Source organism: Centruroides sculpturatus, unplaced genomic scaffold, assembly GCF_000671375.1.
Source record: "Centruroides sculpturatus isolate CEXI.00-Female unplaced genomic scaffold, Cexi_2.0 scaffold624, whole genome shotgun sequence".
Taxonomy (NCBI): Eukaryota; Metazoa; Arthropoda; class Arachnida; order Scorpiones; family Buthidae; genus Centruroides; species Centruroides sculpturatus.
Window position 1 is genome coordinate 358727 of NW_019384988.1, and position 24023 is coordinate 382749.

Below are 24023 nucleotides of genomic sequence, written 5' to 3' on the forward strand. Positions count from 1 at the left end.
AGTGATATTACGACTTCAATATTTGTGGCGGACAGACGTAAAGTCAAATAAAATGACTTAAACTTGATTTTTATTTTTCCATATACTTTTTTGACAAACGACGTATAATTGGGAACGACATAACTCGAAACGACGTAAGTCGAGGTATACCTGGTATCTAGTTCTAATCACATGTATTACTCCATTATTTACCTTATATATCTATGATGAAACAAAACTTGACACCATAATAGTGATAAATCATAAGATAAAACTTCCTTTAGGAAACAAAAATATTTATTTTGAAATGTATGCAATTTTGAACTTTTAACATACATTTTAATATGTTAAAATATGTACTGTACATTAATAAATATAATGTAAATGTGTATTAAAACATTGAATACATTCCACTATGTATCAAATAGTGCATCAGCTAATCATGACATACTAAAATTTGTTTTGATATTTGCCGACAAGTTTATTGGTGCAGCATAATGAACTTGTCAGGCTGTGGATATGGTGATCTCTGATAGCAATAAGGCTGCTTCCATGGTTTTATTATTAACAGTATTTTTACTACTTATCTGTATTAACCCAAAGTTACTTTGACAAAATAAGTTTGCAAATGCCAATAAAGTGCTGTTTGCTTCCTCCATTTTATTAGCGTGCCAGATGTTTCAATAAAAGCTTATTAACCCATTCACTGGTGCATTGGTTATAATTGAGGGTACGTTTGTAAAGTCAAATGAGTTAAATGAGAATGACATCATTGTTATTCTTATTTCATTAGACTTTTCAACCGATTTGTTTATAACTAAATGGCTGTTTCTAAAATGTTGCTAGTGCAGCCTTATCCAAAATATTTTTCTTAGATTACTTCAGGTGGACAGTTATTTCTATCATTTCACTTTTTAATTCATAGTTTAAACATTTGAGAAGATTTAGAAACATTGATATTGTCGTACGCCATTTTCTTAGCAAAGTGAACTAACTCTCTCCTTTGTGAACTTCATTAGAGTTTCATTCGGAAATGTCATCACTGCAGAGCATGCGCACTGAGCGAGACTGCTACTTTTTGAATGATTCGTTACTAATGTGTTTAACTTGTTCGACTTTACAAATGTACCTGAGACTTACGCATACTGGAATACAGGCATTGTTCTAAAATTCCACTAAAATGTTATAGTAGAAAATAAAACACATTCAGTTTTTATATATTCTGGAGACAACTCAAAGTGAGATCATAATATTTCAAAATAAATATTTTTGGTTTTCTAAAGTAAACAGTTTGATTTGTACATCGTAAATCGAAGAACAAAAAATCTTTTAAATCCCTTATTTTTATACAATGTGTATTAAATTTGTAAATTTAAATATTTTAATAGGTATATAAATAAAAAAGTCATTAATTCTTTGGAAAGCAACATTTATTAAACAAAAGAAACATTTTCATCAAGATCTGATCCTTCTTAAGTATCAAATATTGCATTTAACAGCTTAGAGTGCATGAATAAAATTGTTTGCTAAATTATGTTTGTTGATATTAAAAATATAGAAATTAGTCACTATTCAGTTATTTTATTTTTCAAATATTGATACTTATAAATATGTTACAGGAGCTCATGTCTCGATCATACATTGAAAATAGCAAGCTCGATCTAATGAGTGAAGTATCTACTTTTCGTTTAAGACTTGCCACTGCTGAACAAGAAAGGCGAGATATTGAAGAAAAGTATAAAAAATTGGAGGTATATATTTATTAATTTTTTGTTGAGATTAACTTCAAATATATATTGAACAAATATAGTAGAACCCTGATTACTCAAACCCCAATTAACCATTATCCAAGACATACATATCTGTCAGTGAACACATCCTTCTTCTTACATTGTAATTCATAAAATAAAGTTTAAAACAATAACATGCATTACAAAATAATTTGTTTTTGTTATGTTTTATTATTTAACATTAATGTGAGAAAAATCATACATATTAAAATATAACTATAATAATAAACATTCTTATTCTTAAGTGTTAACTGTATAATATAGGGGTGGGCAAGCAAGAGTTCAGTGAGAGCCGAAATGTAGGTTTTGCAAAATGCATGGGAGTTCTGTACTTTTTTATTCTGTACTGCAGTTCTGTACCACGATTTTATTATATAATATAAAACAAATATTGAATTTTTTTAATGAACATATTTTCACAAAACTGTGGAAATAAAATTGTAAAAATAATAATAAAAAGCAGAAATTAACACTTTCAGCAAGAGCCGCATGTAACTCAAAAAGAGCCGCATTTGTCCATGTCCGATATAAGTAATATTAAATTCATTATGGTATGAAAACAAGCTTAAAAGTGATATACCGTATAAACCTTTGATATTTGTAATTTTTAATCTAAAATGATTGTGGCTCTCTGTTTTTTGTTATCTGAGGTAGCATTGATTTACATTACCATGGATAATTAGTTATATATTGTATTACTTTCTCAGCTGGTATAGAATATAACATAGGAAAATTATGGTAATTAGTCAAATGTTGACTCTTGGTGTTTTTGCATTTCTTGATGTTTTGATACTTCAGGAACCCAAAAATCTAAAAGAAATAAACTCTATAAAATTGTGTGTCAGTATCTAGTTTGCATTATATCTCGGGACTGGATGAACCAAAAATTTTCAAATTTGACAGGGTTATTTCTACGTATAGAGCATTAATGCTATTAAATTTTGGTAATTGAATATCAACTAATTGGGAGATACAGGGGATCTTGTGTCATATCTCAAGTAGAATCAAACTTAATGAAAATTTTTCTCATTACCAGTATTTACAATTTTTTTAAAAACTAACTCCTACCCCAAAAAGTTTTTACCTTTTTATAATAATTAGTAATATAAAAATTATTTTTTAATAAAATCTCATAACAGATAGCACCACAAACAATTTCAACTGAGNAAATTCAACGCGAAGTAGGTTAATAGACTATATACTAATTACATGGGATATAACAATATACTACACTAATAATGGATTTTTTCATACTTTTCGGTTATCCAACTTTTCAGTTATCCGACCAACCCCAGTCCCCAATTGAGTTGGATAATCGATGCTCTACTGTAATCAAATTCTCATAAAAATCTATGGTAAATTGATAATAGGTTAGGATAGTGAATGCAGTCTTGGAATGGATTATGTTCGTTAACCGATTTCACTGTATTTTTTATTCACAGGCATTGATCCATAAGGGACAGAGTGAACATCTCTCTATTTTTTTTACCAGTAAATTGTTTTTTTAATGTAATTTATTTTATACAATACTACAAAAAAGTAGGAGATGAAATGTACACCTTATTTTTTATATCCATTCAAAATCTGACAAGAAATTTTTCTTATTCATTGTTATAACTTAACCCTCTTGCAATGTATATACAGATTGAGGCTGATGTTTGAATTCAAATTATTGTATTTTTAATTAAGATGATTATAATATCAATTCAATTTCATAAAGTAGAGTTTAATTTTATGATTGAAATTATTGAGCAATGCAGTTTTTTGACCCAAAAAATGATTATTTAGTAGTTAATAATAATCATTTCTAAAAAATTGTAACCTTTAGTAAAAGAATAAAATATATGTTGATAAAATAGATGATTAGATTTATAATCATCTATTTACCATTTATAATGCTGTTTAAAATAAAAATTTCTGCATGCAGTAAAGGATTTTATAATTATATAAAAAAATTTTTATGATTTTAATTCAAGAATTCTGTTAATTAAAAAAATTATATAGATGTTATATCATTAGTAGTATAAAAATATACTTATTTGCAGTTTAAACATTTTTTTATTCACTTAGTTACAAACTGATCATTATGATTAATGTTTTATTTGAATAACTAATACTTATGGTGAAATGAGTCACACATTTATTTATTTGAACATTTTTGTGACTAATGCTTTTTCCCCCAGTCTGAATATTGAATTGTGTATATAAATTACATTGAATTATCTAATGTTGTGTTTGAACCAAATGTTTAATTGATTATCTAATCTAATTTTTTAAAAGAAGCATAGAAAGTATTTAAAATTAATTTTTACTTTCCCAGCTGTTAAAGAATATAACACAGTGAGAGTATGGTGATCGGTCAAATTTTGATCTTCCCAGATATTTTTTGTATTTCTCAACATTTTGATACTTAAGGAGCCTAAAAGTAAAAAAAATACTAAATTGTGTGTGTGTGTTTGCATCTATTTTTCATTATATCTCAGGACTGGCCTAACCAAAAATTTTGAAAGTTGACAAGATTATTTCTATATATGGTGTATTGATGCTATTAAATTTTGGTGGTTAAAGGATGAGGGGATGGGGAGATAAAGGGTTGGTGTCATATCTTAACTTTCAAGTGGGCCAAATTTAATGAAAATTTTACTCATTATTGGCATTTACAATTTAAAAAAATTCATCTCTCTTCAAAATTAAGCCTTTTCCCTTTTGTAATAATTAACAATATAAAAATTATTTTTTAATAAAATCTCATAACAGATAGCACCACAAACAATTTCAACTGAGCTAGTGTCATATATTTTGAAATAGAGAAATTTATTATAATTCAGCAAAAATAACTCATTTAAGTTTTGTATTATAATTGAAAAGTATTGGACTTATATTCTGGTCCCTTAACCTTCTGTTCAAGTGCCAGGAAAGTTGAGCAAGCCTTTGTGAGTTTAGATTATTTCTTTGAAGTTTATTCCTACTTTTAACAATCAAATCTTTTAATATTCTATTGCATGAGAGAAAATTATTTGTTTTATGTATATGATTTTATAGCCTTAAAGATTATATTTTGTATGGTATTTCTTTTCATAAAACTATGTATTAGGATTGATCAAATAAAGCCTGTTTGTGCTATGTCACATGGTCTGGTACAAAAGGAGGGGAATGATGTCACACACCAATGAGCAAGCAGGGAGATCAGTCATCTTGTATGTTCTCTTTTTGGTGTAGTGTAGTGAAAACATGGCCAGACTTATTCAGAATCCATCCAAGGCAGAAACATGGTGCCACCACTTTGAGCCAACCAGTAGATGAGCAAGCATGCATTGGTAACATCTTGGCTCACTAACACACAAAAAATTCAAATCACAAGCCTCCATATGTAAAGTTGTGATGACTGTATTTTTTGACATTGCGAGGCCTTTACTGGTGGATTTTGAAGACCCTCATGTGAGCATTAATGCCAATCATTACAATGCAACATTGGACAAGTTGCATAAAACCATAAAGAATAAGCAACCAGGCATGGTGTAATTTTGTTACACAACAATGCTTGACCACATGTTGCAAACACTGTGCAGGATGCTTTAGCACAAAAAGGTTGGGAGGTTTTGCACCATCTATTGCTATAGCCCCCATCTGTCATAATGTGACTCATTTGTTCAGATCTTTAAAACAAGCTCTTAAGGGGCAATGTGTTAACTTTGATGCATAAGTCAAGGAAGCAATCACCCAATAATTCAAGGACCAACCAACATCATGCTTTGTGGTTGGTATTCATCATTTCCCCAAGCAGTGGGATGCATCTGAATGCCTATGGTGAATTTTTTAACAAACAAAAGTGCATTCCAGCTTCCTCATATGTTGCTTTGCTTGATTATGCCATACTGACAAATATACTGTTTTGTTTCTCTTAATGAATTTACTCAAATGAGTTTCATTTGATCAATCCTTGTAATTATAATATTAATGATGATGAAATATTTTGTCTTCATGCTTTTCATATGTTATATTTTCATTGATTTGTTTATATTTTAGAGTGAACTTGTTATTGTCCAAGCCCGGTTGGCTGAAAAAGAAGCAGAATTAGCTACTTTAAAAAGTAGGGCTGTTCGAAATGGAACTGTAACTCCCATAACAGACTATGGTAAGTAAATTGCATAATATTTATTTTATTAAACATAATTCCATGTCCAAATTAGTTCAAAGTTTTTTATTCTTCAATGTTTTTTTAAATGTGAAAATGTAGATGATTAGATTATTAATCTGTCTTCGGAAGTAAATGTACAATTATTCCCATATTAGAAAAATTTTTTAAATGAAGTGCATTTTGTTGAATCAAATTTCAATTTTATTATTATATTTCTTTAATTATATCACTCAGATTACAAATTAGTTTTTTAATTGCATTCACTCAATCTGGTATAGTTGTAACAGGATAACAAGATTGCAGCAATAAAAAAAAGAACACACTTTTATTACCCATACTTGAATGATTCTTTCAATTTTTCAAGTGTGCATGTGGTCTGTTTAAATGTGAGCACTGACAACAGCACTCCACAAAGTATACATAAATTTTATATATAGTAGAACTCAGTTAAGAATTTTTTCAAGGGACAATTTAAACTTCTTAAGCAGAAGTGAACATAAATATGAATATTAATAAAAACTAGTAAAAAAACCAAGAAGACAATTATATTTTAAAATTTCACAAAAATAATTGAAGAAACACAGTCTTCATGTTTTGGTACACATTAGGAAAATTTTTTTTATACATATTTTACTTATTGAGGTGGATAAGAGTCTATAATAAAATATCAAATTCGTTGTAAGACTGTGTTTCTTCAATTATTGTTGTGAAATTTTACAATAAATATAAATTATTGAAACAAAGCTATATTATTTAACAATGTCCTAGTACATTACAATGAATTATGTTTATACAGTATTTACTTAGATATTTGTTCATGTAGACTGCTTTGTCAGGTTTTTTTATATGAAAGAAATATATAATGATTTCTGCAAACAATTCACAGATCTAGAAATACCATATGAAAACTCACTGAAAACTTAAGTGCTATTAATATGTACAATATGTATCAATTATCAGAACTTATTGTTTGCTACAAGTATGGCTGCCAGATAATCATGTAAAAAATTTAGGATATTTTGAACATGGATTTTACAAAGTCATGGGCATTATGACATAGAAAATTTTTGTACATTCTTTTACCATACAAAGGGTCCAGTTTAAAAAATATCACTAAGTCACATTTTCCTGTTATCAGGATAATTAAAGTTACAATATGTATCTTGAATGTCTACTGAAATAATTCCATTATAGATTTTAAATCAGCAAATATGAGGCTTATAGAACATATCTTTTGTCTTGGGGACAAAATTTTATGTAATTGTACATTAATTGGTTTAAATATCAAGTTTAATGCAATTTTTGTCATTGAACTTGATGTTGATTGGTCAAAATGCATGATGTCATGAATTGACATTCTACTTTCTTTAAATCAGAAACTATTCAGTCTGTTCACTGAAAACTATCACTTGTTCCCAAACTTTTATCTTTACAATTTTTTAGGTTTCTGTAGCCATTTTTCCCATCTTAACACAGAATTTAATGCACATATGCTTACAAACATATCTCATGGCATAAATTGCAGACACAATATTGGACATGTTTAAAAAACTTGCGTAGCATTATTTCCAATGCACATAGCAAGCTGACATATGGCACATTAACTATCACATCTCTTGTCTAATGTCCAATAATCAAACCATGCACCATTTGAACATGAAAAATTCAATTTGGGATTGTAATTGCTAGAAACTTGAATAAAATATGTATGCCAATGAATAATTTTATGCTTTATATTTTTTAAATTAATTTTTCATCTAAATATTCATAAATAATTTCTTTTTTATTTTTAGGATCTGAAATAGAAAAACTGAAAAGANAAATACATGAGCCAATCACAGCCCGACACGTGTGAAGTTTATGGACTAAGGCTGTTTGAAAGGTTTTCTTCTATAAAATTAACCGATTCTAGACTAATTTGACTCAACATTTCCAAAACACGTATAATTTTTTGGGAATAATCCGTATAAACTATGCTATAAACAAAAAATTGTAGGATTACTTACCGAGTGTGCACTGTTCGACTACACCATTGCTTATGCTTGTTTTCGTCACAGAGCAGCGCACCAAACGGCGGCCGCGTTTTCTGATAAATTATTTTTTTGCGAAAAATTTGTTGACCTTTGGAGATTTTATTAATAGAAATAATTTTTATGGCCATTGAATAAGAAATGTTTCTTTCACAAGAAATGTATAAAATTAGTGCTGTATTAGACTTATGGTACCTAATTTACATACTGTACAGACGATAGTAAACTCAACTTACTCGCCTAAACTCTCCGTAGCGTGGTGCTGGACGGCGGAAAGTAGTTCTGGCTGCTCGTCCACTATTGGTCCAGATTCGACCAATCTTGTTGTGACACGAGTCGGTGACAACGTTTTACGAGTCCCTTTATACGAATACTGCCACAATTTTTTTACTACGTTATAGGAATTTCCGTTATAGGGGAGTCGACGGTATAAAATTATCATGAATATACAAAGAAAAAATTTCTTGCTTTTTTTGTATGTTTGTAATAATTTTGTATTTGTAAACAAGTTTTGAAGGATATTTTGCAAATTATATTCTGACAATTTCCTTCTGTATTATCTTTATGCTAAAGAATGTTTGCCATTTTCCTTTGAATTTTCCATATGGATGAAATTTAAAGTACCTACAAAATTACCAGAAGATGCTATTTCCATTTGCATTCTATTATGGAGACAGAGCCTCAAAGAAAAGGTCATCTCTAAGTGTGAGAATTCTTGTTTTGGACTGTCACTGGTGTGAATAATGGAAAAGAAAAATGAAAGCAAGAAAGTTTTTTTTGTATATTCGTGATAATTATATATTTCTTAAAAAATATGTAGCTGATTGAAAAATATAACAAATTATACATGTATTTTTTTTAATCATTGAAAGAATCACTAAACAGAAATGTAAATCTGCAGAAAAAATTTCAGTCATAATACCATGCCTGAAATTAATAAAGGAACATTTATGTTATTTACTAAATTTTTATTTAATACTGTTTCACATATTTTACAAGACACAATACAAGTTAGTTATCAGTCTACTTGTAGATGATATTTAATTATTTATAATGGTTGTTCACATTTTTATACTTGATTTTTGATCTAAACTTATCATAATAATAATTTAAAAGATTAAAAATGATGACTTTGTCCTTAAGAAGTTGTTATAACATTCAATTGAATCTTTAATATTCATAATAATTTTATTTTGAAAATATTAAAGTAAATGTTGTAATGACTTCTTAAGTACAATATACCATAGTTTACATTTAAAACAAAAATCTGTGTGGTGCCATCTGTTAGTTATTTTTTAATAAAATTTTATTGTATATTATTAATTATTATAAAAATACTTAATTTTGAAGGTAGAGGTGATTCTCCTCTATCTCCATACCCCCTTGACCTTAAACAACTAAAATTTAATAGCATCAATGGCCCTTATATACAAATTACTGTGCCAAATTTTATTTTTTAATCTTTACCCCATTTTGAGATATTAAATGGAATAGATGTTAACACAAACACAAACTCATACATGCATTTTTTCCCTGTTTTTTGAATCTTTTGGGTTCCAGGTATTTTGCAAATCTCAAAATATTGAGATTTGCAAAATACCTGGAAGGTCAAATATGACACAATTTCTATACTTTCCCATAACAGCTGGGAAAGTAAAATGTCTAAATTTTGGATGATGATAATGAAAATTTCAAATAATTAAGATTGGATGTTAATGTCAATAATAAATATCTTAATCTGATAATGAAAATTTCAAATAATTAAGATTGGATGTTAATGTCAATAATAAATATCTTAATCTGAAATAATCTTTTTCAAATAATTAAGATTGGATGTTAATGTCAATAATAAATATCTTAATCTGATAATGAAAATTTCAAATAATTAAGATTGGATGTTAATGTCAATAATAAATATCTTAATCTGATAATGAAAATTTCAAATAATTAAGATTGGATGTTAATGTCAATAATAAATATCTTAATCTGAAATAATCTTTGTTTATATTAATAATAATTTTTAATGTCCTTCAATGATTGTTTTTAATTTAAACTTACAGTATTAGAATTTACTGTAATGGGTCGGTCTGGAAAATTAAAGAAAAATTGCCAACTATTTCACCAGTTTCAAATTTTTTTTGCCACTTCAAATAATTTATCATTACCAATTTTACTTACTAATTAATGCAGGTGCTAGTAGCCTTATCAGTTTGTAGTCTGGAAAGCAAGAATAATGTGTTAAACTGTCACTTAGAAATAGGAACCATTTTTGAACAACTTTTTAATGAATAATTTCAAATAATACATTTGATCATAATGATTAACCAATATTTCACAAGTTCTGTCATGTCAAAATTTTTATGCTATAGTCAACTGAAAAAAGACCAAAGTGAAAAAAAATGTCACTACAAAAAATTCCTCAAATTTTCGGTTGGTTAACAGAAAATCCTCAATATGGAAATGCTGGGTGGCATTGCATGAACACTGCCCTTGGTTCTCAACATCACTTCCTATTTTCCTGTCCAAAATTGCCTCATGGCATCACTAGGGGTGTGGTGCACAGGAGCTCAAATTTCAGCTGCTTTTCCTGAAGTAAGCTTTGTGATTCAGTTTCATGCTGAACATTGAAATAAGCAGATTAGGGTTTTATCATCAGTATTATATTTTTATCGCCACCTTAATAAAAAAATATCACCAAGTGGCAATTTTGGTGCTGTGCAGCATGATTTCTTCTATAATGTATATTCATCATAATAATTGATTTTTATAATTTATCTGTTGATTAATATATATGATTTTGAATATGGTTATAATCATGATTATTTCAGGTAAACATTTTAAGTGAACAAATTGATGCACAAAATGATAAAATCCAAGATTTAGAAAAGATAGTGGAAGAAAAAAAGGAGCATGTTGACAATATGGAAGAGATGCTTCGTCAAGTAAATAGTTTTTTTTTTTATAATATTAAGTAATATAGTGATATAAAATGATATTACAGTATTGAATACAGGTATACCTTGCCTTACATCGGTAATTGGTTCCAGGAGAATGACTTAAGTTGAAAAACGACGTAAGTCGAATTTACTTGTCTACAAATCTACTTGTCACTAGGCTAAACCATAAATTGCCAATTCTGGTTCTGTATTTTATTTATTANATATTTTTATAAGCTTATCATTTGTATGAAAGTTGTGTAGTTGGATCATCAAAATATAAATAATTTCCCCATGGTTTTTATTAAATTATAACTATGTTGTGAATTCATATGATCATTAATTATTTTATCATGTATCATCAGGATTAAAATATAGTGTGTATCAAATTACAGATAATCATTTTTAATTAAGTTCAACATTCTGATTGATTGAACATGTATCAACAGTTTATGTTTTGTTTCTCTTTAAATATAATTTCTGCTAAATGATTTACACTGGTTTGATTAAATAAGTGATTTGGATACTAAATAAAATTAAAGTTGTCTGTTTATTAAAATTAACATTAATATGTACTGATCAATATAATCAATCAATGATTATTTTAGGAAAAAAAAATAGAAGAGTTAAGATCAACTTTAAACATGTACAAAAGAATGCAAGATAGGAAAGAACTTTATCAGAGCCAAGGAAAGAAAGGTAATACTAATTACTTTTACACAGCTAATATACACAGTGCAATGCAATCTACTATTAATTTTATGAATTGTTTAATTATTTCATGAAATTATAAATCTAACAAATGCTTTTGACTTAAGAGGTATCATCAGATCATATGCCACAAAATAATCTGATATTATGAGAAACTTGTTTAGTGTACATTTTTGTTAATATCTTCTTTCAGATGTGTTAAAAATACAATAGGGTCATGTTTTATACAGGATTTGATATACATAGATTTTGCAGATGGCAAATGGCTAGGTTAACCCATTAGAAGCACAAGGATAATTTTGACTATTTTTGTTATGAAATTTAGTGTATATAGTAAAAATGTAAGTAAAACATTTTAAAACACATTTTAACGTTTTTCTGATAATTGTAAATGGTTGCATAATTTACATTTGGAAGTGAACAATTGCTTGGAGGTCTAGGTGGCATAAATGGCAAGCTCACTGCACTGTAGGTGGAGGTTGTGGGTTCAAGTCTTGCTCCAGGCTAGTTCTTTTCTTCCAGATGGTTCTAAATTATTTAATAAATGATTAAAAATTATAATTATTAATTTAGATAAGAGATGGTGCCTAACGTCTACCTCTAATATCAAATTACTTAATGTCTAATCATTAATAATAGCAAATTTATAGCCTGGTTAATTATGGCAGTCGTTTGGTTGAGTAGTAATGTGTCAGGCTTTGGAAAGTTTATTTTATATAGAATTATTATAAATATATTTGATAGCACATATTTGTTTGTTAATTTTTAATTTTAATTTTTGACTTGTTTCACCTATATAGTGAAAACTGCTAATGTAACCAGTGAAAGGAGCTGAAAGAGGTCATCTTACACATATTATCAAACATATCTTACACAGGTGACCATCTGCATAGGTTGGTCACCTGTATAAGATATGTTTTTGGGTTTATGCAACTACTTTCAAATTTATATGCTTACACCTTTATCTACTATATTCTGAATGACAGTTTTATTACTTTTAATTTACAATTATTATTAATGTGTTTTGTTAAAGTATTTTGATGGTTCTGGTACTATGACTATGTTGTACGGTCTTAATATATTTTTAATCTTCTGAAAGATTGTATACGTGGTCTGTTCAAAAAGTATCGGACTTTTTTTTTCCGCGTAAACCAATGATGCGCGAGAGGCCTCCTTCGGTGGAGTTGTGGAGGGGACAGTCATGCACAGCCCTGAATTTTTTCCCGCCTGCAGGAAGCGTCAGTCGTTGGCAATTGGCCTATGAGTGAGGTCATGTAGTGTGCTCTCGTCGGATTCCACTAAGCTGGAAAATGACTGAACAACGTGAGCAGCGATATTACATCAAATTTTGCCAAAAACCTTGGCGATATCCAAGCGTAAACCATTCGCAAGATTCAGCAGGCTTTCGGGGACGATCCTTGAGGCCAAAAAAAGCGCAGCAGGTCCGCAGCAATATCAAAGGTCATGTTGACAGTTTTTTCGACTCTCGTGGGGTGGTGTGTCGTGAGTACGCACCACAAGGCCAAGCCATCGCAAAGGAGTACTACCAGGAGGTCCTTCGTCGTCTTTCCAATACAGTGCGACGCAAACGACCAAATCTGTGATCGATCAAAACTTGGCAGTTCCATCGTGATAACGCATCTGCCCATTCTGCGCATCTGATTCGGGCTTTCGTCGCCAAACACAATACTCCTGTGGTTCGTCACGCTCCGTACTCTCCCCACATGGCTCCATGTGACCTTTGACTATTTCCCAAGCTGAAAATGCCGCTAAAAGGAACCTGAATTTAGTCGAGAGAAGACATTGTGCAGAATCCGACGGACCGGCTAATGGCCATTCCAAAAGATGCATTCCAGCAGTGTTTCCAGCAATGGCAGGAACGCTGGGAAAAGTGTATACATTACCAAGGAGACTACTTTGAAGGGGATTAAGGTTTTGTACCTCAAAGTCAATAAATTTATTTTTGCCGACCAAAGGTCCGATACTTTTTGAACAGACCACGTATAAATTGATTTTTTTATATTTTATGTTAGTAATATTTATATTATTTGTTTTTCTGCCTATTAGTAATTCTTGTATTTACTTTTGTAAAACTTTTTCTGAGTAATTATTCAATATATATTTTTTAAAGGTGTCCTTTATTACTAGGTTTCTATCATTAATTTTTGACATTCTATTGTAGATGTTTTGTATTTCCATTTTAAAAGTGTTTTCTTTTATATATTTTGGTATTATTAATTTGTAATGTAATGTTATTGGAATCTGGTAGGGTTTAACATATTTTTTTAATTATGAAATTAAAAAATTGAAAGGTGTGTGATTTGTCTAAAAATTGTAACAGCAATGCAAATATGCCTGTATAGTTACTATTTAATCTCTTGAAATTATTTACTGAAACTTATATAGTATATTGATTGATGGATGAGAGAAAAATTGTTAACAACTTAAACAATTCTCAATATTCAGAATACAAAAATAACTGTTTTGAAATACAGAAATAAATTCAAGCAATATGAAATTTGAAAATGAATAAATGAAGTAAAATATGTTACTTTACTACAAGACAAAAATGTGGAGTCTTAAAATACTAATATGAAGAAGATTCAGTAAATAAGGTTAATAGTACTGTTAAAGAAAATAACATATCATGCATGGTTGAGATTAATAATAATGAAAGAGTATACAGTAATGCAGCCTTGTGCCAATAGTCATTCTAGCCAGGTGTCTTTTGTGTTCTTTAAATAGTTTACAAAATGGCATTTCCAGTATGAATAATTGTACTGGAATTGAATAGCAAACTGTCCTCAGTTTTTGACTGCCAAAGGCATTATGCTTTCAAGTCAGTGAGATCCATTGCAGGAGATATACACAATATGGAAAGTCATGCAAATGAGTTCAAAAGTTCAAGGAAGGCCAAGCAAATAGACAATGAGCCTCAGACTTTTGAACCAAACTTTTATAGTTACATGCACGACTTTTCATATTGTTCAACCTGAGATGGATCTCACTAGGTCTAATGCCTTTGGCTGTCAAAAGTCAAATAATAATTCACTGTTCAATTCTGGTACAATTTTGTATAGGCAATGATATAGGCAATGCCATTTTGGAAATCACTAAGTGGATGTAAATACCACTTGGTAGGCATGACTATTGGCACAAAGTTGCATTACTGTGTACTCTTTCAAAATTATTAGTCTCAATTCTATGCACAGTAAACTGGAACTTTCTATAATAAGTTTCACAGCATCTTTCTTTTTTTCTAGTAATTTCTTTAATGTAACTAATGTTTTCAGCTATTTTAAATGGTTTTCTTCAGGTTAAACAAAAATAGAACATCAGTTATAATTTAAATCAGAACATAAATTTAAAACATCAAGATCTTGTGATGTCATGGTTTTACAGAAGATTTGAATAGAATAAGTAAATAAATAAATACAGAAATAAACAAAAATAAAATTATATGTTAAAATTAATAAGTTTAGTGCAAAATAAAAAATAATAAACATCATTTAAAACAAAATTTATAAAGACACATTTATAAATTTGTTTTAAAATTCTTTTTGTTAACGATCTGTTTGTTGAGCCTATGTATGTTAACTTCCTGTCTATTGTCGTCTAGTGATACTGAGTATATTCCAGGTTTTCTGGCTTTGTTGCCTTTATTTTTGGCATTGGTAAGAAGTTTATATTTTGATGGGTTATGCTTGTATGCTAAATCTGCCTTGACCTTCTTGACTATGATTTTATAAGTTTGGCACAATCTAGGGTCAAAGTCAACCACTATGCATTTTCTTTGTTATTTTAGAAATTTTGTATTTACTGCTCCCATTTCTATGTTGCCCTGTATCTTGTGAGCTAGCCTTTCTATTAACTTACTGCTGTAACTGTGGGCTATGCCGATGTATTTAATGCATTCTATTTCTTGTAGTTCATCCCTGATGTTAGAGCAATGAGTAAAAGCTCTTTGAAGCAGAGCCTTTATAAAATAGCATAACACTGCTATTTTATAAGTACAGTGAAAACTGCTTAGGCGACCACCTGCATTCGATGGGCACCTGTCAAAACAGGCAAAAATTTCTGGCATCAAATAGTTTAGCCAGAGTCGTCATATAAGTTACCTGTATTACACGACCACCTGTGTAACGCGACCATGGGCATTGATTTTTGGTCCGAAACAACATACAACAACTGTAATAAGCGACCACTTCCACGAATATATCTGGTCTAAACTATTGTTCAACAATATTTAACATTGTTGAACAATATTTATATAATTATTCTAATATCCTTCTAATATCCTAATTATCTTCCCCCTTCCTAATATAATGAATCAGTCTAAACTCTCGTTTGAACCCAATTCTGGCACTTTTCCCACCCTTGAAATTAGATGCAGGTGTTAATGAATTAGTCTAGCAACAAAGGAAATTCATTTCAGTTTGTTCGAAATTGTCCAAAATGCAAAGTGAAGATCGTATTAAAGTTATCACAACAATTAGCGGAGAAGTTTAACTGTGAGAAAACTAAATTTATTTTACCGTAGACCTACAGTATTTTCCTTGGGGGTATAAAATATTATATACGATACAATTAATCAGCTGATCTCATCGTTTGATAAAATTTATTTTTATTTATTTATTTATTTTGAAGCTCATATACAGTACATGTGCGATAAATAGTTTCTGTATTAACCTACCTTATTTCCACGATATTTTTAGAAAAATAATATCCAAGTAATTTCTGCACACAAAATATTCAAAAAACAATAAACGCATTAATGCAAAAATCAGTTTTACATGCAACCTTCCTTTTTCGATTCCGCAATGACAATCGCGGAATATAATGAAATCGTATGAGACATGATAATAAAATCATTTTATTATTAAATAATAATTTTTTTATTGTACTTAAGAAAATATTAAATATTAAAAAATACAGTATTTTTAAAGTTAAAATAAGATTAAACTAACGAAAACCAAAACTTTGGTTTTTGTTTGATGTAGAGATATGACGCACTTGTATATCAATGAGGTAATACATGTAACTGAGGAGCGAACGAAAACAACCAAGTTGAATTAAGTCAGAAAAAAGAAAGTGTGCATTATAATCGAGAAAATGCGAGTACTGTATTAATCTTTAAAATATTGGTATTAAATTTGTCTTATAAAATCACAACAAATGCCTGTAAATTGAGTTATCCAATAAGAATAAAATACAATACCAATATAGCTCTATCGTTGAAAAAATTCACTTATTTTTACTCACCTGGAGTTTTCCTTAGTAGAAATGGCTAAAAAGTGAGCAAAATACATATGAAAATACGGTATTACAGCACCACCTGTATTGGACGACCACCTGTCTAAAAGACCACTTTTTGAAGGAACCGTGGGTGGTCACCATAGACAGGTTTTACCGTATACGAGTTGTTAGATGTTGAAGGGATAAAGAAAGATTGTAGATTAGTTTTATGGTACACCTTTGTAGTTAGTTATACAACCATTTCTCAACTGTATTTGGAGGTCGTTATTTTCATTAAAGAAATTGTCAGAAAAAAGAAAGAAAGATGTTGTGAAACTATTAATCTCAATCTTGTGCACTATGTTATTTTTCTTTGACAATGCTACTAGTCATATTTTTAATAAAAACTATAAAGCAGATTCAATAAATTTCTTAAAAATACTGATATTTCTATAAAACTTATTTTTTTAAAATGCAGTTTTGATTTTAAGTTTTTCATTTACTATCTCCAAGTATTACAATTACAATGCACAAAATATTGTTTTACTGGAGAACTTACATCTCTAGAAAAATCATAAGATATAAATATTTGAATATTTGAGTTCCTGCTCATTATTTAGAGCAGCGATTCCCAACCTGTGGTACGCGTACCCCTAGGGGTACGCGATAGGTTGTTTAGGGGTACAGAAAAAAGTTAGTTATTATGGCAGAAAAAATAATATATTATGTATCACAAACTAATAGTATTAAAAAATTATTAGATAAAAAATATTCCTTGCAACAATCACAACTTTATTATACATTTTTTCTTTTAGTTTTTTTTTTCTTTAATTTAAAGTTACAATATGTAAAATTAACAATACAGTTACTCACAAAATTTCTTAAATGAGGGGTACAATCTAGAGATATGACATGTCACGGGGTACGCAAATGAAAAAAGGTTGGGAACCACTGATTTAGAGTATTCATATATCATGTACTATTGTAATATAGTACATGATATATATATCATGTACTATATTACATATATTACATATTTATTTATGTATATAAAAATGAAAATTTGAAAATCCGAAAGCTTAAAATTTGAAACACTTTATACTTCGATTGAATTTCTAAGTCTTAATGGAAGCTTGAATACTTTTTAAATTTTAAGATTTTGTAGTTTCAAACTTTGGTTTTTTACATGATATTTAGTATTGGGTACTGCTAACGATGAGCCAAGCAACTTGAAAGTATTCAGGTCTTGTTGTTTTAGAGATGTAAGTTCTTTGATAAAGTAGTGCTTTCTGTACTTTACATAAATTTAAGAATAATCAGTAATTTCAGATACAAAATTGATATTGTTAACTTGTTTTAAAATTATAATCTGTGTATGTGACTAGAAATTATAATAAATTTGGCTTAATTTATTTGTTAGAATTTACTCCATACAGAAGTGGACAGTTACGAGAAAGAATACCTTCAGATGATTCACTTATATCTAATCCTTGTATTGATAGCAATAAGGTAAATATAACTGAAATATTTTAATTTACATAATATAAATTATAAATTTGTTCACAGTTCATGCTTGATAACTGAAATGCTAAAAGTAGAAGTACATCTATAATTTGTTTTTTCATTTTATGTTATATTTGATATTTTGGTACTAATTTATTTAAATATTAATACTATTTGACACTATAGGAAAACACATCACCATTTGTCAATAACTTCAACAGTTAAACATTTTAGAATAACATAATGTAATTAAATATATTACTGTCTGGAAGCGAATATCCCTGACGTTTTATGGAAATCTAAAATTATCACTTTGTTTGCAAGTGCATTTTCAAGTATTTTATTTAAATATTTTAAAATTAAACAATATTTAAAATTATTTTCTTGATTTGTTCTTAATTGTTTCAAAATTAATTATATTCTGTTCTGTTTTTAGACTCCTCCCGCAAAAAGGAACTATGTTACTATACCTAGACAGCATGGAACACAGTTAATGCAGCAGATCCAAAATCAAATAGAAAATGCATCTTGTAATAATGGAACATCATTATTAGAACATCAAGCATTGCAAGGTCAGCCCCAATCGCAGTCAGTACAAAATCTTCATCAGGGGCTTGAGAATTATCGTCATTTCCGAAACAAGGGATCAGGTGCTTCCTTTGGTAAAGGATTTTTTAAATTAAGAAAGGGAAAGCACAGTTCCAGTGCACCTGAGCTAGGTGAAGGGTCTTTTTCTATTTGCACCTTTTGCTTTCTTCAATGCATGATTTCATATCCTTTGGATTTATCATCATCATTTCATCACCATTCTTTTATAGATAAATCATTATNACTTTTTTGAATTAAAACAACAGCAAATTTAAAGTAATATTAAATGACATTAAGTTTAAAACAACAGTGATTTTTACGTTTTGGAGATTAAATTGAAACATTAGTTAAATAAATATACCTAAAAATTTAAATATGAATGAGTCACTTAGTTCACATTTTTCCAATTGATCAAATTCATCAATTGAAATCTCAAATTAAACCTTGTGATCTCTAGATGTGCAGAAAACTATAAAAATTTGAATATATTTTGGATGTGATCAAATTTTCAATAATTTTATCAAGTTTTGATTGGTCACATGACTAGTAGTCTGTCACATGATGTATTATTAGAATCTTTAGTGTTCTATGTTAATTTTATTAACATGTATATTTAATAAAAAATAAACATTACAAATGTATTTGAAGTTATATATGTGTTTTTAAAGATTTACATTATTGTTGTTTGAATATTTCTGTTATGTTCTTCACTTTGATGATATCCTTAAGCAAGATATTTTAACATCTTTAAAATATCTTGCTTAAGGATACATGTTGTGTGATGTTCAGTAAAGTAAAACTTATAATAAATTTATTAAAATTATTTTAACATGTACTTGCATAATTTTCAATTTTCTGCTGATTTTTATGTGTAATTATGCTGCATATAATTTCCATTCCTTAAATTTGATAATTCTGAAAAAACTAATGTGTTTTCTCTTCACATGACAAATTCCAATGTCATTAATTAATTCTCAATGTCCTTAATCAGACTTCTATAGGGAGGTCTTCAAACTTTGTGATAAATGGGCTAATATGAAACAAGTTCGGCTGAAAATAAATGATGATGACTAAGATTTTTCTCAGAAGGATCAGAAGATGATTTTTCCTGTTTCTCAGGCATGAAATAAAGCTGTGGAAACATTTAAATTGTTGAAAGTCATGATGTCTGAGGCTGTCTTATAAAGACAAGCATTCTAAGTTGTAGTGACTTACAGACCACCCTGTCATTACATTATGCATAACTGATAAACATCTATGATGTCAAGATATCTCTTGTGGCAATCATGAAGTTTTCCATGACATCATTTTTGATGATGTCATGATGTCAGAGCAGAAAATCACTGTGTATGCATATAATCATGTGAAAAAATTGTATATGATTATGTGTACAAGGTGGAAATGTTCCAAGCAGTGTTTTCAGGGCCTGTGATAAGCAAAAAAAAAAAAAATTTGGCTTTGAAACTTTTACACAGATGGATAGCATGTAGCATAAGGAAGACAATTTGGTGAAAAATGCCATGTAAAATTAGTAAATGTGGTAAATTGCTGCTATTGCATGTGATCACAGGTTAAGTTTGAGTAACTATTGAATAAAACATTGGAAGTCACAACAGTCTATCAGAGCATGTGGTGATACACATGCTACAGGATATATTAATGATTTAATTTGTTAAATATCTACTTTAAATTCAAGGTTAATAAGTTATTACTTTCTTTGTTAAGTTACTGGCCTGGAACAACCGCAAAGGATTCTAGACAAGTTATTAACATAACTAATCAGGATAACTTTATTATTGGCTGAAATCAATGCAATTTTAATTTTCAAAAAAATAATTTATACATAATGATGATAAAAGTGTTACATTTACTAAAAATGATTTTAAATAAGTTTTGTGATGTACACTAAATATTTTCTTTAATAAAATATTGTACTTGGTAGTTATTTCGTTAATTTCACTTTACTAAATGTGATATGATCTGTCATTCTTGATGGGCAAATTTGCTCATAATTTTTTGAAATTAAAAACCATTAATTCACTTAATTTTGAATATTTCAGAAAAATCAATCAGAACAAAGACTGGCCGAAAAACCACCTCCAGTGCCGCGACCTCTTCCAACTCCCATTGCTTCTTCGTCACCTAATTCCGATATTGCATCAATTAACTCTTGGAAGGAGGGAAATTTATCTCAATATTCGACATCATCTAGTCCTATTTATAATATAAATAACTTTTCTCCTTCGTTTAATTCGTCGCCCATCCAAAGAGCGAGCAGTGCAGAAAATGTTAGTCCACCACAGCAAAAGGTGTGAGAAATTTATAATTAACTAGCTGCTACCCGCGACTTTGCCCGCGGAGATTTTGCAAGCAAATCCCATTTATATTCAGTATTTCAACAATCATAGTAATTGTTATATAACACCAACCGCCGAGAATGATAAGAATTGCTGAGAATCAAACAAACAATTTTCAATTTGACCAATTTTCTGGAACATTTACGATCGTTCTATAATCAAACCAATATGCAATAACAAATTCAAATTTAAAAAGGTTCGAACATTTGGTTAAAATATATAAAAATATTTATAACAATGTCTGAAATGTTATTAATTTAATACACTTAAGTACTTAATGAAGACTAAACGTAACAAAAAATTGCATCTAAAATAGTACAGTAGAAGCCGTTTTTCCGGTTAAGACTTAATGCTCTCCCTCTCCCCCCCCACGGGGGAATTTCGAAAAATCCCTTCTTAGTGAACATTTTCATGACGTACCCTAACTGTGTACCAAATTTCACCTCTTTAGGTTCAGTGGTTTGCTCTGGGCGATGATGAATCAGTGAGTGAATGAGTCAGTCAGGACAAGCAATTTTATATATATAGATAATAATCAAATATAATATTTCATTATATAGTATGAGAAGTATAGATTAGATTTTCTTAAAAGTTTTTTGAAACAGTATTAAGTGTTCAACTAAGTACTTTTCAGTATAAATGAAAATATGTTTATACAATTTTTACATAATGAATTATAATTCTGAAATTTATAATCAATAATAATAGAAAACTATTTTTATATTATTAATTAGAAAACATTATTGAGATCAAAATTATAATAACTATTTTTTTATCTTTAAGAGAATATTATAAAATTTATTTTATTTTGTGTGTATTCTGTTCTTAATATTTTTATTTTAAATGAAAGTTTTAAGATTTTCTATTAACCTTTATTTTTACATTAATTATATTTATAAAATTGAATTTCATTCAAAAACAAGAACAGCAATATAGTATATGTAAAATAAGAATTATGAAATTATGTAAATTTAGATGAATTATGATTCACATTAAAAATAATTATTTATTTTTCAAGTAATTTTAAATTAACAGTTTTTTATGTTGCTTTAATTTTATCATCATTATCGTCTGAAGCTTCAATACAATTATCATAAAACTTGTTCTGTATTTGCTAACCGATTTTAACTACAGGTAACCCCCGTATAACACGACAGTTCTGTAGCATGGATTCACTCTAACATAGTTCAAGAATTGGTATCATCCCCGTATAGCACAGTACTGTTATAGCACGGATTCACTCTGACAGGGTTCGAGAATTGGGTAGAACTCTCATACAACATGAAATGTAATAAATTTTTACATACTTAAGTAATAATGGTTCATGAAAATTATTATTTTCGTGAATTATTAGTACTTAAGTATGTAAATTTTCTTTTCCTTCTGTCGATACACATGGTCCTTCTCGAAACTTGTTTCAGTGTTGCCAGATCGCGACGCTTCTGCTTGTGATGTTGCCAGATGTTTTTCCCTTATTCCGTACTTGCTTTATCCTTCATAAGTGCTTAGCACCATATAAGGAAATTTATAAAGATCTTTTAACTAAAAGCAAGCAATCTAAAATTACATTCCTTTTACAAAAGGTAAAGCATGGATCTGAAGATAATGCAGAAAAATACTCAGAGGATAAGGATAACTTACCAAAAAGAAAACGCTCTCGGTTAATAGTGCTTTTAGTGATGATGAAGAAAACATTGTTTAATTTATATCAATATGTATTACTTAAGAAAATTTTTAATAAAGATATTTATCTTAATTATGAAAATATAATAGCATGTTTTTAATTTTTGGAACCTAACCCTCCTTTTCGTACTAGTTCTTTGTTTCGTACAACACGGATTCGCATAACACGGCAATTTTTTGGAACGTAACTACTGTGTTATACGGGGGTTGCATGTACTAAACTCATATTAGTAATTTAAGTTAATATGTACGAGATATTACCTGATAATTGCATCATTATTGACATTAAAGTGAAAGGCCAGGCAGCTTCTTTGCTGGTATAATTCAGCTTCTTGAAGGCATCGTAATATATACCTTTCGTTCTACCGAATCCAAAAGTAGTAAATGTAGATACGAAACATGCAAAAGCAACTACCCACGCCCAGCCTTTATCTCTGTCATCCTCATTCGTATCCTTTTTGCTATCCACAATCTTTTCCACATCCATATTGAATACTGAATATAATCTAACCACATACGTCAGTTTATTAATTAATTAACAACACTTCTAATGATGATTTTTCATAAATGTATGTGACTCATACCTGGCCTAAATATGTAAACAACTTATCAATCAGTTATTGAAGTACAATTAAATTCTTTAGATAAATTATCTATTTATCATTATACTTAAGGCAGATAGTTTTAATTAATTATAAGGCTCTTTTTCATCATCTATTTTTAACGATTATACAATGTACAAAGTATAGTGTGTTATACTATACAAGTTAAATACAATTTTGTCCCAAGTCATGCTTACAATAAAAAAAAAAAATGAAAAACTTCCTATTGACTCTTTAAATTAATAAAAAATTTCCATGAGAACTAGCATCAAAACAGTGTTAAAATTTTTATTTAAAAAAAATTAGCTTTTTTTGAGTGATTTAAAATGATTTATAATGTGCTAAACTCCTTATTGATTATACGGTAAGCAATTAGCAATTATTGACTGTTAATTAGTTGAATTACATAAATAGTCACAGGCATTTCTTAAAATCGTCATATAAAAACACTGTAATATTAATTTCTCATAT

General features: G+C 28.9%; 1 protein-coding gene across 1 annotated transcript in view; it reads left to right on the top strand.

Annotated features, from left to right (window-relative positions):
- LOC111632950 (liprin-beta-1-like) overlaps positions 1–24023 on the top strand; it is a 77858-nt gene that overhangs the window by 8317 nt on the left and 45518 nt on the right. Inside the window, exons 3-9 of the mRNA XM_023377471.1 lie at positions 1584–1730; positions 5796–5904; positions 7701–7747; positions 10766–10879; positions 11482–11572; positions 18240–18328; positions 20971–21219. Of these exons, the coding sequence (XP_023233239.1) occupies positions 1584–1730; positions 5796–5904; positions 7701–7747; positions 10766–10879; positions 11482–11572; positions 18240–18328; positions 20971–21219 (846 nt within the window). The remainder of the gene's footprint in view (positions 1–1583; positions 1731–5795; positions 5905–7700; positions 7748–10765; positions 10880–11481; positions 11573–18239; positions 18329–20970; positions 21220–24023) is intronic.